General features: G+C 44.4%; 1 protein-coding gene across 14 annotated transcripts in view; it reads right to left on the bottom strand.

Annotated features, from left to right (window-relative positions):
- CACNA1B (calcium voltage-gated channel subunit alpha1 B) overlaps nucleotides 1–14,332 on the bottom strand; it is a 264,962-nt gene that overhangs the window by 46,436 nt on the left and 204,194 nt on the right. For all 14 annotated transcript variants that reach the window (XM_048966416.1, XM_048966420.1, XM_048966419.1 and 11 more), the window contains 5 exons: nucleotides 13,830–13,936; nucleotides 4,889–4,985; nucleotides 2,842–3,002; nucleotides 1,604–1,741; nucleotides 561–762 (listed from right to left, as the gene is read on the bottom strand). In XM_048966416.1, the coding sequence (XP_048822373.1) occupies nucleotides 561–762; nucleotides 1,604–1,741; nucleotides 2,842–3,002; nucleotides 4,889–4,985; nucleotides 13,830–13,936 (705 nt within the window). The remainder of the gene's footprint in view (nucleotides 1–560; nucleotides 763–1,603; nucleotides 1,742–2,841; nucleotides 3,003–4,888; nucleotides 4,986–13,829; nucleotides 13,937–14,332) is intronic.

Here is a 14,332-nt window from a genome sequence, read left to right as displayed (position 1 = left end):
CATCTAACAAGGTTCCTTTGTTGGAAGCAGTGCTGCTTGCTAGAGTGCAGAAGGAAAGCATTGCACGTGCTTGCGCTGTTCTCACGCTCCTCCTAAGACATCATTTGGCTGCTGCAGGAGGACTCTGTATGAGCCAAGCAAAAACAGGCTGGTAAGGGCAACTTTCCACTGGGGAGCAGCAGCAACTTTCCCTTTGATTTCTGATGAGCAGCCACTGAAATGCCAAACACTTTTGCACATACACACTTGAGCTCAGAACCAGCACCATCTCCGCTCTGCAGCAGAGGTGTGATCCACAGGGATATGGGACACTGCCTAGCTACAGTGCAGCATTCGGGGACTGTCCCTGGTTTTGTCTTTATGCAAAAGCCTGTCAGTGAAAGTCTGTAAGGGGACTGATGTCTATAGCCTCTAAGCCTTGCATTCAGCACACGACACCACGTGTTCTAAAGCCCCTCCTGGTGCAGCAGGGATGAAGAGGCTGTCCCCTCAGCATCAAAGTGCTCTGAATCCCCAAGGTGCCACCTCCCGCAGCTGCTCAATCCAGAAGATGTGGGTACCTCATTTTTCTCTAGGCTGCATTCTGACATCACTTTATCTCCTTGCTCTTGGAAGGTGATTATGATTAACGCCACAAAGATGTTCACAAAGAAAAAAGGGAAGACAACAAAATACACCACGTAAAAGATAGACATTTCCATTCGGTAGCCAGGGCTGGGACCCTGTTCCTCGTAGGTAGCATCCACTGAGTGCTTCAGCACACTGCAAGCAAGCGCAAAGAGAGAAGAAAAGTCAATGAAATCACTGTGAAGCACCAATGATACTGTGATAGTCATTCACCGGCCTTCACTTGCATGGAGGGTTTTCCACATATGCTCAGGTCAAACCTGTTTCCATCACTGTGATTAGGAAGAAGTTTTCCTTGAGGATATTTTTAGGGAAACCCTCTCTGTTTCCAACATTCTGATGAATGGTGGCAATTTACTACGCACAGATCCACATATCCACCCCGAGCAAGGGAGGGGAGAGGATATAGATAGATCTGGCTTCTCTTCTGCTCTGGTCAATATGAATGAAATAAGAGTGGAAAAAAAGGTATTGATGGCCTTCGAGTACCCAGGGGAAGGTAAGGGTTTGAAGAGTTGAGACTGATGCTGGTTTAATCTTTATTTCACTGAATAGCTGAATGTGGAGGACAGCAAAGTCTGGCCACATAGAGATCCCTAATCATGAATCTGTGTGTCCCAGCAGAAATGTCTGCCAAAATAAAGTCATATCTTGAACAATACATACAGTCTGGGGGCTCAAATATCCAACACACGTTCAGCTTGAGCGCAATACTTTTCCCCCTCCTTTTCTTACATCTCCATGATAAATTGTGCACCTAAGGAAGGCGTGCATGTCCAAGAGAAAAATGCCTAAGCATCAGTGTACTGAGAACGCTTCTCACTGACTCATTCTATTTTCATGCCAGGGAAAGTTAAATCTTGGCTGACTATTCTTCTTTCCCACGCCACTTGTTCTGTACATGTCCCTGAGCCACAGAACGCTGCTGCTACCTCTGACCAAAAGCTGGAGGTCCCTGCCTGCCCCATGTACTCACGTTGGCCACCCTTCTCCTGTGGAGACAGTGAAAAGTGTCAGCAGAGCCCACAGCACGTTGTCGTAATGGAACTCGTATTTTTTCCATTCTCTGGGCTGCGCCTCCACCTCATTTTTTTCATAGTCAAGGTACTGACCCCTAGGAACAACAGAGATTCAGATCAAATGGGAGAATTAAACCAAATCAGTCGTGCTATAACTCAGTGAGAGCATTGGAAAGCCCTGGTAACAGACTCCAGCCATACAGAGCCAAGAAACAGCCCCAACGTTTGTAGAATCCCAGAATGGTTTGGGTTGGAAGGGACCTTAAAGCCCTTCTAGTTCCAACCTCTGCCATGAGAAGGGACACCTCCCACTTGGTCAAGTTGTTAAAACGTAGGTAATATAAGTAAAGGCTAGAGGAGCCTTAGGACCAAGCCTGAGCTTTAAGAAGGAAATAAACCTCTACAGTGCATTGGGCAAAGCTGGCAGCTAACAGCATGGTGACCCCCAAAATGTCTGACCTCACAGAAAACTGTGCTGACTGATGGGGAGCAGTCTTTGATTCCTACTTGAAAGCTGTATCTAACTTTTGGCCCTGATTTGAGTGTCAGAGGTTCAGACTCAATATCTGGAGAGTTCTCCTCCACCCTTAATTCTTCTATAATTGCAACTTTTCTGCAATGCATCCGCTTTGCTGCAAAGCAGAGCTGCATGGAGAGCCCTATGGTATGTGGATGGCAGCAGAGAGTGATGCAGGTGAGCAGAAAGAGACAGTGCTTGTCTTGGGGGCCAAGGAAAACATCCATAGGGGGAGCAAGCACCTCCACAGTCTGCTGCAAAGGATAAAGTATGATAGAGCTTTTATAACAGTCAAATGCAGTCCCTTTTCCTAGCTAACTGGAGATCTTTAACTCTCTACTGATTCTCTTTTGATTATTTATTCATTCTGTTCTCTTAATTTGTGCAAGCTCTGAGGATAAAGGCAGCAGGTAGAAAGAGTAATCATGCCACCCCTTCCAAACCACTTCTGTGCTTTATCTTGAATTCATACCCAGTCCTAAATGGAAGAAGGAACCTTTTCCCCTAAACCATTAGCCACTTGAGTAATCACTTGCTAGCTAAGAGTAGGAATGGAGAAGTCATACAAAAAAAGCAAAAGGGAAAATTCACCTCTAAGAAGTCTCTCTCCTTACAGGAGCCCTCACCGAGCCCAAGTGATGCAGCCATGGGAACCCACAGCCCCTGATCCTGCCATACCTGCAATCCTTCTCCAGCTCTTTCGACTCATCGGTGCAATAGAAGAATCTGCCTTTGAAGAGCTGCACAGCAATGACAGCAAAGATGAACATGAAGAGCATATAAACAATGAGGATGTTGAGGACGTTCTTCAGGGAATTCACCACGCAGTCAAAGACAGCCTGGGGACAAGAAGACAACGAGGTCAAGGGGCCAGAAGAAAGGCAAAGTGCATTACCCTGGCATCTGGCATTGGCCCACACGGGAGAGCAGTTACTCAACAGCTAAACCCATGTGTGCTTCCATTGGCTTGCACACCGACTGTTTGGTAGGAGAAAACATTGGCTCCCAACAACTTCTGTTCGCTTGATGGGTTTGGCGTGCCACTAAGTTGGTTTTTTTTTTGGTGCTGCCCACAAAATCAAGAAATACCAGCCCTAAGCTAATATTCCCATGGCAAATAATGAAATGAAAAACGACCATCCGTAATGGATTGGGAAAAAACTCATGAAATCTGCCACTCATTGGCCGTTATGTGAACTGTTTGGATAATAAGGAAAACACACCAGATGCAAAACAACCAAATCCTCTGAACAGCAGTGAAGTGTCTATCAAAATTAAGTATGAATAACCTAGTGAGCATGTGTCACTTCTGAACTCTCTGTGAATAACTTCTCATACATCCATTTTTTGGTTATTAGTCACCGATTCATTGTTACAAGTGATTTGCAACTTCATTTGAGTCTGAGGAGTTTGTCATAATTACAGAAATGGAGCTGTGCTGCTGCCTGAGCACAGGGCTTGTACTATGCTGTTTCTGTTTCTCTGAATGGAAGTGAATAATTCCCAGAATTATGCTCCTAATGCAACACAGAAACCCAAAATTAAAACACTGGAAGTATCTCTAATCACTCTATTAATCTTGCTGATTGTTGTGTACAAGATCTCATCCAGGAAAAAAATGGAAAAGAGTTCTGAAGACAAGCCATGTGAATCTGACTTCTGCTTCACAAAGATTTCTGAATACTTCTTTAGAAATGGTAAAATTACTCTGTAAAATGACTTGGAAGTAAGGAAGTCATTCAACAGAGAGCGAACGCTTTGCAATCGGCAGTAAGACAGAGCTGCTCTTGACTGCTGCATGACCCAAGCATTGTGCATTTCAGATTTCCAAACAAATAAAGAGCATTTTCTACATTGTTCACCACCACGCTTCCTTATCTCGGGAGGTAAATTTAGTGCACATGAAAATGCATGAAATGAAAATTATTTAGGCATGAATTGCGGGTAAGGACAAAGGCAAATCTGTATAATAAGTAACTCTAATTTTTATGTAGCACTATGTGAAAACAGGAATCGTCAGACGTTGTTTCACCACTGCAGAAGCATCCTTCATTTCTCCCCCATCTCTCAGAGGAAACAGCCTGAAAGCACTAATGAGACGTGAAGACGTTCTATAATAGATATTCCAGAATTCCAAAATGCAGAAATGATTAAATTTTGTAACATCTTCCACTGTCCTTCCAGGACTGGCTCCATCTCAAAGCATTCTTCAGATGGTGCTGAATAAGTAATCACCAGACATTACGTTTATTTCACTTTGCAGCTTAGCGTTCTGGAGATGAAAGGGTACAGCTCTAAAACCCCACACCATACATTCTTTAATAGAAGAGATGAACAGATTAGAACTCCTCCCACAGCAATGCCATTTCTCTTCAAATAGACTACAGAAAACCTATTTTCTGGTGCATCATTTCTAGGAGCATCACATGTGCAAACAGTAATTTAATTTACGTGCAACTTTTTTTTGCCTTTCTTTTTTTAGAAGTTTGATTTTTATGTGGCTTCACAATAATTCACAAACTGCGTCCAATGTTTGCAAAATTAACAAGTGTCTGACATTTGCCAAACATCTGCATGGCTATTTTTGTAGATCTGGCAAGGAGACGAATTGCAACAAAATAAAAGAAACAAAATTAGCTCAGATGAAGTTAACTCCATCAGCTTCCACTCAGATCTGCCGCAGACCTCCAGAGAAAGCAAGCTTTGGGGTTGTTTGCTCTCTAACCTTTAGTTTTGGCAGCCGTTTTATGGTCTTCAGTGGTCGCAGGACCCGCAGAACCCGCAGCGACTTGATCGTGTTGATGTCCTTGCCTTTGGTTCCTCTGCAAGGTATGAAAGGCACAAGAACAACAGAGGGAACAGTTTGGTCCTCAGGACATTAGCAAACCACCCAGTGCTACCCAGGGGTGTCACGTTTTGGTGCCATCCTCCCCTTGGATGCAGAGGGCTGCAGGCGACCGCTCACTTGTGATGTGTGGAGGGAAGCTGGGACAGCACATGGACACTGCCAGACTCAGCCTCCCGTGCTCTCCAGCACTTCCCACCTTACTTCTAAGCGTCCCCAAGGAACCAGTGGCCTTCCTACCCCAGCTCTCCTCTGGCAGCGCTCACAGCTGGGCAGCACATATGGGCTGATGCCATTGGGAGGCTCACTTCAAAAGTGAGAAGGTCACACTGGCTGCTCACCCTGCCCCAGGCAGCTTGGGAAGACAGGAGGACATTTCTGTGTGCTCCTGGTACCTTTCTAGCAGGGAAGCTGTGTTGGGACCAGCAGGCAGTGATCAGTGGACACTCTTTGGTGAGAGGCAGTGCTGTGCTCAGGACCAGAGCTGTTCTGTGTGCCCACAATCCTGCCCTCAGGTCTCTTTTGGAAGACATGCTACCAAACCCATGCTGGACCATGCAATATGATGGCATATTACATGCCTGGAACAGCACCAGGGCAACTCCCCACTTATGCATGCAGGTGCTGTAAGTCAGACTATTTTTTTAGTTCTTGTGTGTGCATGACATGAGGCCATTACTCCTGTCACCACAAAGAGGAACTAGGGGGAGAAAGGAGCTACTTTTCTCGTGCACTTCCAAAATGAACGGAAAAGAATTATTTCCCTCCCCACACGGTTACATATTCTTCCAATCCAACTGCAAAACAAAACAAAACAAAAAAGGCATTCTCCTTCATTTAGTATGAAGTGAAAATGGGATGGAAATCTTTAACAGAGTTTAATTCATGACTGGAGGTTTGGGTCTGAGGCTGAGCCGGGGTAACACAGGTGGGAATGAACAACATGTTGAGCAGATGCTGATATACCTACGCTAGTCTTCAGCTTGCTAACAAAGTTTGTCTACCAGGAAAGCAATACAAACACAAACAACACCAGAGACCCCTCACAGTGTGCACAAGGAGTGAGCTGCAAAGCCTACCCACAGCCTGTTAGCAGCCAGCCTTCTGCACCGTGCTGGAGAGGCACGGAGACTGGGAAGAAATGACCTCCTTTTGTGGGAAACTGACATTTCTGAGCCCTGCCGAGTGGCTTTTTGCAATCTGGCCACTTCTAACAGACCAGAAATTCAACACCAACACTCTGTTACTCAGTACAAATACTGGGCCAGACTCTGCAGCCTAGAAACACACATTCCTGTGGCACATCCAGGCTTTTTTTCACAGTTATCTGTAACTGCTGCTGTCCTGAAACACAATTAGAAGTCAGACATAAGTTATTTTTGGAGGGCTATAGGTTTTGTCCTGATGATCTCTACATAGAATATAACCTGCCTCAGCACGTGATTTAGAAGGAATGGAGAGGAGGAAGAAAGGAATGGAGATTTACCCGCTCTCTCCCTCCCAGTCTCTCAGGGCTGTTTTAGGGCCATTTCAGCAGCAGCAGCAGCAGATGGAAGCTGCCTGCTCGCAGGGCTTGTGTCCATGTGGCTGTGCTAATGCTCATGGAGTTACAGGACTGATTTCATACTGCAAAAGAGCCATTACATATTTAAAAGGAGTATTTTTTCAATTTGTATCAGAGACCCTTTAATCTGGTCTGCATGAAGCAGACGGACAGCATAGTTAAGCTGGTTTTCCCTTTAAGTCTGAAGATAAATGAAGACTTACTCCATGTTCAGCTTTGCATACTTGCTTTCAAATCACCAACTGCTATTGAGCAAGCAGCAGAGCAGAAGGCAGTGAAGAAGTAGGAGCTGGGGGATGCAGGAGTGAGAGAAAAGCAAAGGAGAGAGGGTTGAGGGGCAGCAGGAGAAAAGAAAAAGCACATAGGAAGAGGAAGGGACACCTTGGTCCAGAAATATATTAAATCTTCGGTTTGTAGCCACATTTCTGGTTTGTGAATACACTCACAGCCCAGCTTAGCAGCATCGCCTCTCGCAGGTAGCAACTGAACCTTGACAGTCCTCAACTGGCTCAAGGCTGAACCACAGCAAATTCCCATCCTGTATCTTCCCAGCATTCCTGATCCAGGAGATCTGAAATCCTATTTGCTGTGCTGCTGTTTATTTGTGCCAAATAACAATTGCAGCAGTAAGGCCTCAGGAAAGTGAAGCCTGAGATGGGAACAGAGATAATTCTTGGCTCTGAAGGAGCCATCTCAGGTATTAAAGGGCTGGCCCCAGGCACGGAGCAATGACCTCTGTGGATTTAATACTGGGGGGATGGTTAACCCAACCTTCTGGTGACAGCAAGTCCTTCCTCTTTGCTGCATGATGGATTAAGTGGCTTTTTCCTCACCCAAGGAAGTGTGTGCAGACTGCCCTGAGAGCTGGGAAGTGAAGGGAGACAGCTTCAGCCCTAAGAAATTCCTTCTCCCTGAACGAAGAACACTAAGAAGGGTTGATTTTTATTTTTCTTGCTTTCAGACACCCAAGCAAATTAAGAGTATGAGCTGATTAAATGTTAATGGGATTTATGATCTAAGTCATATGGAGGATCCTGAAGAATCTTACTTCTTGTCACTAAGAGCTTTACCATAAGAGAAGGCTTTTCTGAAGGACTGGTGCTCAGAGTCAGAGCACTGCAAACTGCATTTTGATTAAATGTAATTTGCAACTATTTCAGCCAAATAGAACCTGAAGAAATGGTTTTGCTGTGTTCAAGAGTTATCTGGACCATGATGGTTTTTTTCACTACGCCAGTACAAAAGCCACAAATCCCAAAAGAAAAGGTCCAGATGGAACTAAAATTCTGTCAAAAGGGGCTTGCAAGCACACATTTGACCAGAGCAGTCACACCTACACATATGTCACCACAAAACTAAATGGGTACGGAAGGAAAAGATCTGTAAAAACTACCAAATTTGCAAGAACTATGGAAGAGCAAGCAAGAGAAAGACAGCAAACAGACCCAGTGACCTGTAGGGGGAGGGAAACAGGAAGGAAGAAAAGGAAGAAAAAAAATAAAACCAAAACTTATGTCAGTCCTGGTTGCATTAGCCAGTATGGTTTTCCTGGAGCAGCTACCTGGAGTCTCCAAGGCAGCATGGATGCCCCAGTGAGGAGGAAAGGAGGTCACCCTGCCCTGCCTGAGCTCAGAGCTGCCTTCTGTGTCTCAGGGAGAAGGAAGGAAGAAACGAGCAGCCGGAGTTGGGGCCTCAAAGAGCCCTCCTGGTGTGCTGCAGGGGAGCGAACCCCACTGCTGGCCCAGGGCTGTGCTGTGACTGCAGGTCCCTCTGTGTCCCCTGCCGTCCCCAAGGGAAAGCTGCTCAATGCCACCAACCAAACAGCCCCTGCAGATGCCTAAGTGTCACTTTTCACACCTCCTCCTTTGAAAATCGCACCTCCTGTCCTCTCAGGATCTCTCCCACTCTTTTCAGGTCAGGCAGGGCCAGGCTGTGTCACCAGAGCTGGAGACCTAAAGCTGCTTTAGATCCAGCACTTGCTTTCCAAGAGCAAAACCACTCCTTTTCAATTAGGAAATAACAATCTTTCTGAACTCACACATCAGCAATGCAGCCCTCATGGTGCCCTCAAGTATTTCTGATGCTGATCTACTGTAGTTGCTGACATTCTGATCAAACGCAGCACCTGTCACCTGGCTTTCTAACCTGCTTTTATCCTGTGGTTAAAGGAAACTGGAATGAATGAGAGCTGTTAAGGGTTAGACAATGTTAAGATAACTTTTCACTGAATAATGTGACAGAGGGGTCGATGCGATGGGTGTAACATGGACCATTTCCACAGTGGTAAGTGTGTGTACACACATTTGACAGGCATAACAGTGCAACAAGATACAGGAATAACATATTACCCCATGAAACTCCTAGAGAGAGATTCCAGCAAGAAGAAGACAAAGAAAGAGCAGAGTCAATGACAAACATAAGGCTATACAGTGCACCCCATGCAACTGCAGACACGTGTTGGCAGAGAAGCCAGTCCCATCCCACTCCCATCGAGTCACTGTCGTAAAAATAAACACACAAGAAAGCAACAGAATGGCTGTGCAGCCATACCCACACATCCCCCAGAGCTTCAGCCCTTCTAGACGTGGTACTTAGAGACAGGGCTTAACGGGCAGCGTTGGTGATAGGTAGGCAGTTGGACTAGATGATCCTAGAGGCCTTTTCCAACCTTAATGATACTGTGATTCTATAAGTAGGCAGGGCAAATGCACCTTAATCCCTCTGACACTTTGGAGGTTGTATCTTTGGCTGTTTGGCAAACATCATCTGATTTTTCAGGGAGTAGTGTGAAACTCTCTGTGTCTCAGCCACCCTTCCAGTGCCAAAAATGGAAAAATGCAATCTCTCTGCTCCTATTCATCAGCTATTTCTGTGGAACAAGTGGGCTTTACACCTAGGGCTGGTAAATTTGGATGACATATTTACTAGCTTGCTTTAAGCTCCTCTGCTTCTGTTTCCCTAAAGACTAAAACATGTCTGTGTGTTTGTGGCAAATTTATCTCCAGAAAAAGAAAAGTATTTCCCCTTGAAATGCATTGCTAAACGGAGGACATCATTATCATTATTTTTTATCATCAGTATTATTAGTCTTTCCAGCATCTCACCGGGGATCTTGCTTTCAAAAATGTTTAAACTACAGCAAAGCATCTTCAAAAGCTGCAGGCAGAAAGGCTGGTTTGAAAGACGGAGTTGAACATCATGCACCTCGCAGCAGTGACTGATGCCATCTCATATGGCTACATAAACAGTCTGTTGCAATATTCCAGATAGAGGCAGGTCTGTTTTTCCTAGGTTTTCAGAGACACATCACATCACCTTGACTGGACACCCACCGGGTCAAGAACAAATTAACTCACACCATCTGAATGGAGATCACAAACAGAAACTACTAACAGCTACATTAAGTACATTTCTACAGCGACATCAGCGATGGGTGACAGGACTCTGGTCTTTGCAAAAACCCACTAACAAAACAATGAAAATCACCCAGTTCATTCCCCAGAAGCTCATTTTCAGGATTACTAAAATCCAGCAGGGTCAGTGCATCTGTTTGGCTTAACCAAACAGCACAGTTGAGCTAAGGAGCTTGCTATCCATCCAAACTTCATCTGAACTGTCTGATACTTGTTAGTATTCATAACTGGGCAGCAGGAGCAGAGAGCGAGCCATCTCCCCATGAATGACTGGATTTCCTGCTTTCAGATGAGAGCAGAGATAGCAGAAGGGTTCTCTCAGTTCTATGTCAGCACTCTCCCTGCCAGCTGAAATATGGGCACGTAGCAGCAGTTACAATCACAATAAAAATCACAGAAGAAATTCAAATTTTTCCAAGCCTCAGAAATAGGTTTGACTCACTTTAATCTGGAAGGTAGTAAATAGGCAGACAGGTTTTATGCATTCACTTTTGTAAATCCCTGTTCAATAATTGCTCAAAGAGCATGTAAAATAGAAACAGCTTGGGGCACGCTGTTATGAAGCACAGTCAGGGGATGTACAAGTAATTTATTTAAAAGCCGATGAGGGGTTGTTAGATATTCATGGTCCAATGTGAGCAATGGGAAACCTGAGCACAAAAAGACTCGGAAGGATAAAAAAATTATTCATTCTAATGCATAACTTGTCCAAAATAAAATCTTTTTGAAGAGAAAACATTTTAGAGGCAAACCCTGATGTATGCTCTTACGGCTCAGAAGAATTTACCCACTACCCCTTCCCCAGTCTGTCTATAATGTTTGAATTCCTAATGAAAAAAGGGAAAATCTCAGTGAAACACAGAACTGGGTATGCATGCTATGCATGCCAGTATGAGGGGTGCTCTAAAAGTAACGCCTCCTGTTTTATTACATTGTCCCACGGCGTCGTAGGCAGACGTTAGTGGTACAGCAGTAGAGGCTGAAACATCTCACCAACATTCCATTGCTTTTTGTTGCTGTGCAACTGATGGCAGCAGAGGGGCAGTCTGACAGAATGGTGTCCGACACTGAAGCAAAGGGGGGCAACTGAATTCCTCCATGCAGAAAAAATTGACACTGGTTGGCACTCCTCAAGACTTGCGGAATGTTTACGGAGACCAAACTGCAGGCGTCAGCACAGTGAGAGGAGGGTGGCGTGTTTCAGCATGGCGATGAGCCACGTTCCAGACAGCCATGCACGGCCCTCACTCCGCAAAATGAAGAACACTTGGATCAGCTCATCTGTGCGAATCAGCAGATCGAATCAGCAGGTAACTGTGTACAGAATATCAGCTCCAATGCACTGGAAATGGTGGTGACAGCATTGGAATGTTACAAAGTCTGTGCCAGATGGGTCCCACAAATGCTCATGTAGGAACAGAAATAAGACTTCATGCAAGTTTGTCAGGTCCTATTGAACTGGTGTAAGGTTGAAGGTTGACTGTTTCCTGCATCACACGATTACCAGTGACAAGACATGATGTCATCACTACTGCAGGCAAAACTGCAATCGTGGAGCTGCAACATGAATTCAGCACTGAAGGAAAAGCTCAAGGCACAACCCTCAGAAGGTGAAGTGATGTGCGCTGTCTTTTGGGATAGGGAAGGTGTGATTCTTCAGGATTTTCTGGGACGCAGACAAACCATCACCTCTGTCCATTACATTGCAATGCTGACTAAGCTGAAGGCTCAAACTTCTAGGGTCAGGCCAGAGAAGAAGACAGCCTTCCTCTTGCAACATGATAACACCAGGCCCCATACCAGTTTGAAGACCATGCAGCACACTGTCAATCTTTGCAGGACTGTCCCACCACGTCCACTGATTTGGTGCCTTCTGACTTCCATCTGTTTGGGCTGATGAAAGATGGATCATATGGGCAACGTTTTCCTTGGAATGATTCCATCATAGCAACTGTGAAACAGGGCGTCACCTCTGCTGGCGCAGATTGTTCATTGACATTGCTCATTGCTGGTGTAAATGTGTAACCAATGGTGAACATGTTGAAAAACAGGGTTTCATAGCTGAGAATTTGTTATATCAAACAGTGTTATCGTGCTCTTTGTATGTGTTGCAGTTTCCATAAGAACAGGTAGGAGGCATTACTTTCAGAGCAACCTACGTACCTGTGACTAATATTATTTAACATTTATTTCTCTCTTCAGCCTTTATATCTCAAAACAGCCTACCTTAAAACAGAGAAATCTTTTTTTTGAGAGGAGATGAGTGATAATCAACAGTGGCAAAGTCTCTAACAAGGGATGAGATGGCAGCCCCCTCTCAACATACTTTTACTGGGCAAAACTTTTTCCCAGATCAAAATAAATATGTAGCACAGGATTGGGCACAGAAAGCCCAAACCCCAGTATCTCTATTGAAAATATTGCTCTCAAATACCAGCTTAGGATTGAAGAATTTGTGCACATGACTTTAGGTCTGCTTTTTCTGTTCTGTCTTTAATACATTCTACTTGGTAACTGAGAAATGCTGCTCCTCAACTGGTTCACAAATCATTCCAGAAATTCCATGTCCTGTTCATCTACTGCTTGCATGAGTCCAATCACTGTAGACACTTTTTTTATCCAGCATTCACTATGAAGAACAACGATCTAAAACACAGATGTTACAGCTCTCATGCGCAGGGGATCTTGACACTTCAGAAAATGAAAACCTCCTGGGAAATATTCCAGACCAACATTACCAGAAAGATCCCAGTATCCTTTTATGCTGGTAGCAACACGTAAGCATGTCAGAGGAGCAGCAGATATGGCCATCTGCCCAAAAATTACCATCAGCCTGAAGGAAGCAAGACACGCTTCCACAGCTGCCTGACAAAGGTGAATGGGTTTTCTCATTAGCAAGTAAAACACTGCTAATTTCTTCATCTTCACTAATCATCGTGTCAACAAACAGGTGAGTGGATTTTGGACATGGGCTGCTAATCGTTCACTGTAATTATTCAAGTCTAATTTAGCAGAAAATTATACTGGCCAATTCTCAAAGCCTACTTCCTGGTCAAGCTTCAGAACTTCTCAGAAAAATTTCTGCACCGCAGTGACGCTGTGTCCCAGAAATACAGGGGGGTAAATTTCTTTCTGCCATCCAACTGTGAGCTCCCCAAATTCTGAGGAACCTGCATGGCTCTTCCTATGGTCTGTTCTGAGAAAAAAAATGTTCCAACTAAGAGCTAATCTTCATTTTATAAAAACAAATTATCTGCGTTTGTTGCATAAAACCCTTTATGACACTAAAGAAGCACACGGAACCTTATTTAATGTCATAAATAGAGGGAGCTATTAGCAGTAAAAGGAAACTCTCTGGAAATACAAATACGCTGAATGAGAGAGGAGGGCAGAAATACCAAGGTATATGAATCATAAATGTGAATCATAAGTATCCATAACTCTAGGAATAATGTTCTGTAAGAAGTTCACTGAGCTCTCAGCTCCATTTATCAACTATTTTTTCATTGCAATGACAATTTTTAAAACGATTGCCTGAAGAGAGAAGACTGCCACAAAGCGTTGTGATGCTTGCTTGAAAAGAAGGTGGCCAGAAGGTCCCCAACGTCTTGGCTCAACCTTTGAAGGAACAGCAAATAAACTCACTCCAAGGCTGGGAGCATTTTCAAGAGATCGAATGTAGATCTTTTTCCACCCAGCTGTAAGATGATGAAGAGCAAAAACCGGACATTTTTCTGAGGAACTGATTCACAAACACTGCACCTGAGCTGGCCATGCACCATGCTCCTGCCTCGTCTGCAGTTTATCCCCTTAGAAACCTGGGTGATAAGAAAAATGTACTTACGAGAAGGCAAATGCCACCAAGGCCCCACTGACCACAATGAAGTCCAAGATGTTCCACAGGTCACGGAAATAGGAGCCAGGGTGGAGTAACAGCCCCAGGTCAATCATCTTAGGAGAAAACACATCCCAAGAATGAGTTTCAGCAAAACAAATATCGAATTAAAGTTAATGAGGCACAGAGGAACCTCGACCAACGACCCTTCACAAACCCTTCTAGGTTTGGCACCAGCTGGGCAATGTTGAGATACTGAGTCATGCTGTGTATCTCTATAAGCACACAAAGAGCTCTGTCACAGCCAAATTTGAAGCCAATAACTATAACCAAATGCATGCCAGAAAACCACACTAACTGTTGTATAAATTCTTTTCATAGATGCACATTAATTTATACGAACAGACATCTGTGTGTGATAATAGTTTAATTTTATACTACCTCAGTCCTACCAGCTTAGTAGGAATTAATGCTGGGAATAGGAGGTTATAATGAAATACAAAGAGGGGATG

The sequence above is a fragment of the Lagopus muta genome, chromosome 19 (genome assembly GCF_023343835.1).
Source record: "Lagopus muta isolate bLagMut1 chromosome 19, bLagMut1 primary, whole genome shotgun sequence".
In the NCBI taxonomy this organism is placed as follows: domain Eukaryota; kingdom Metazoa; phylum Chordata; class Aves; order Galliformes; family Phasianidae; genus Lagopus; species Lagopus muta.
The sequence above is the reverse complement of the archived record's forward strand: the minus strand, read 5'-3'. Positions and strand labels throughout refer to the sequence as shown.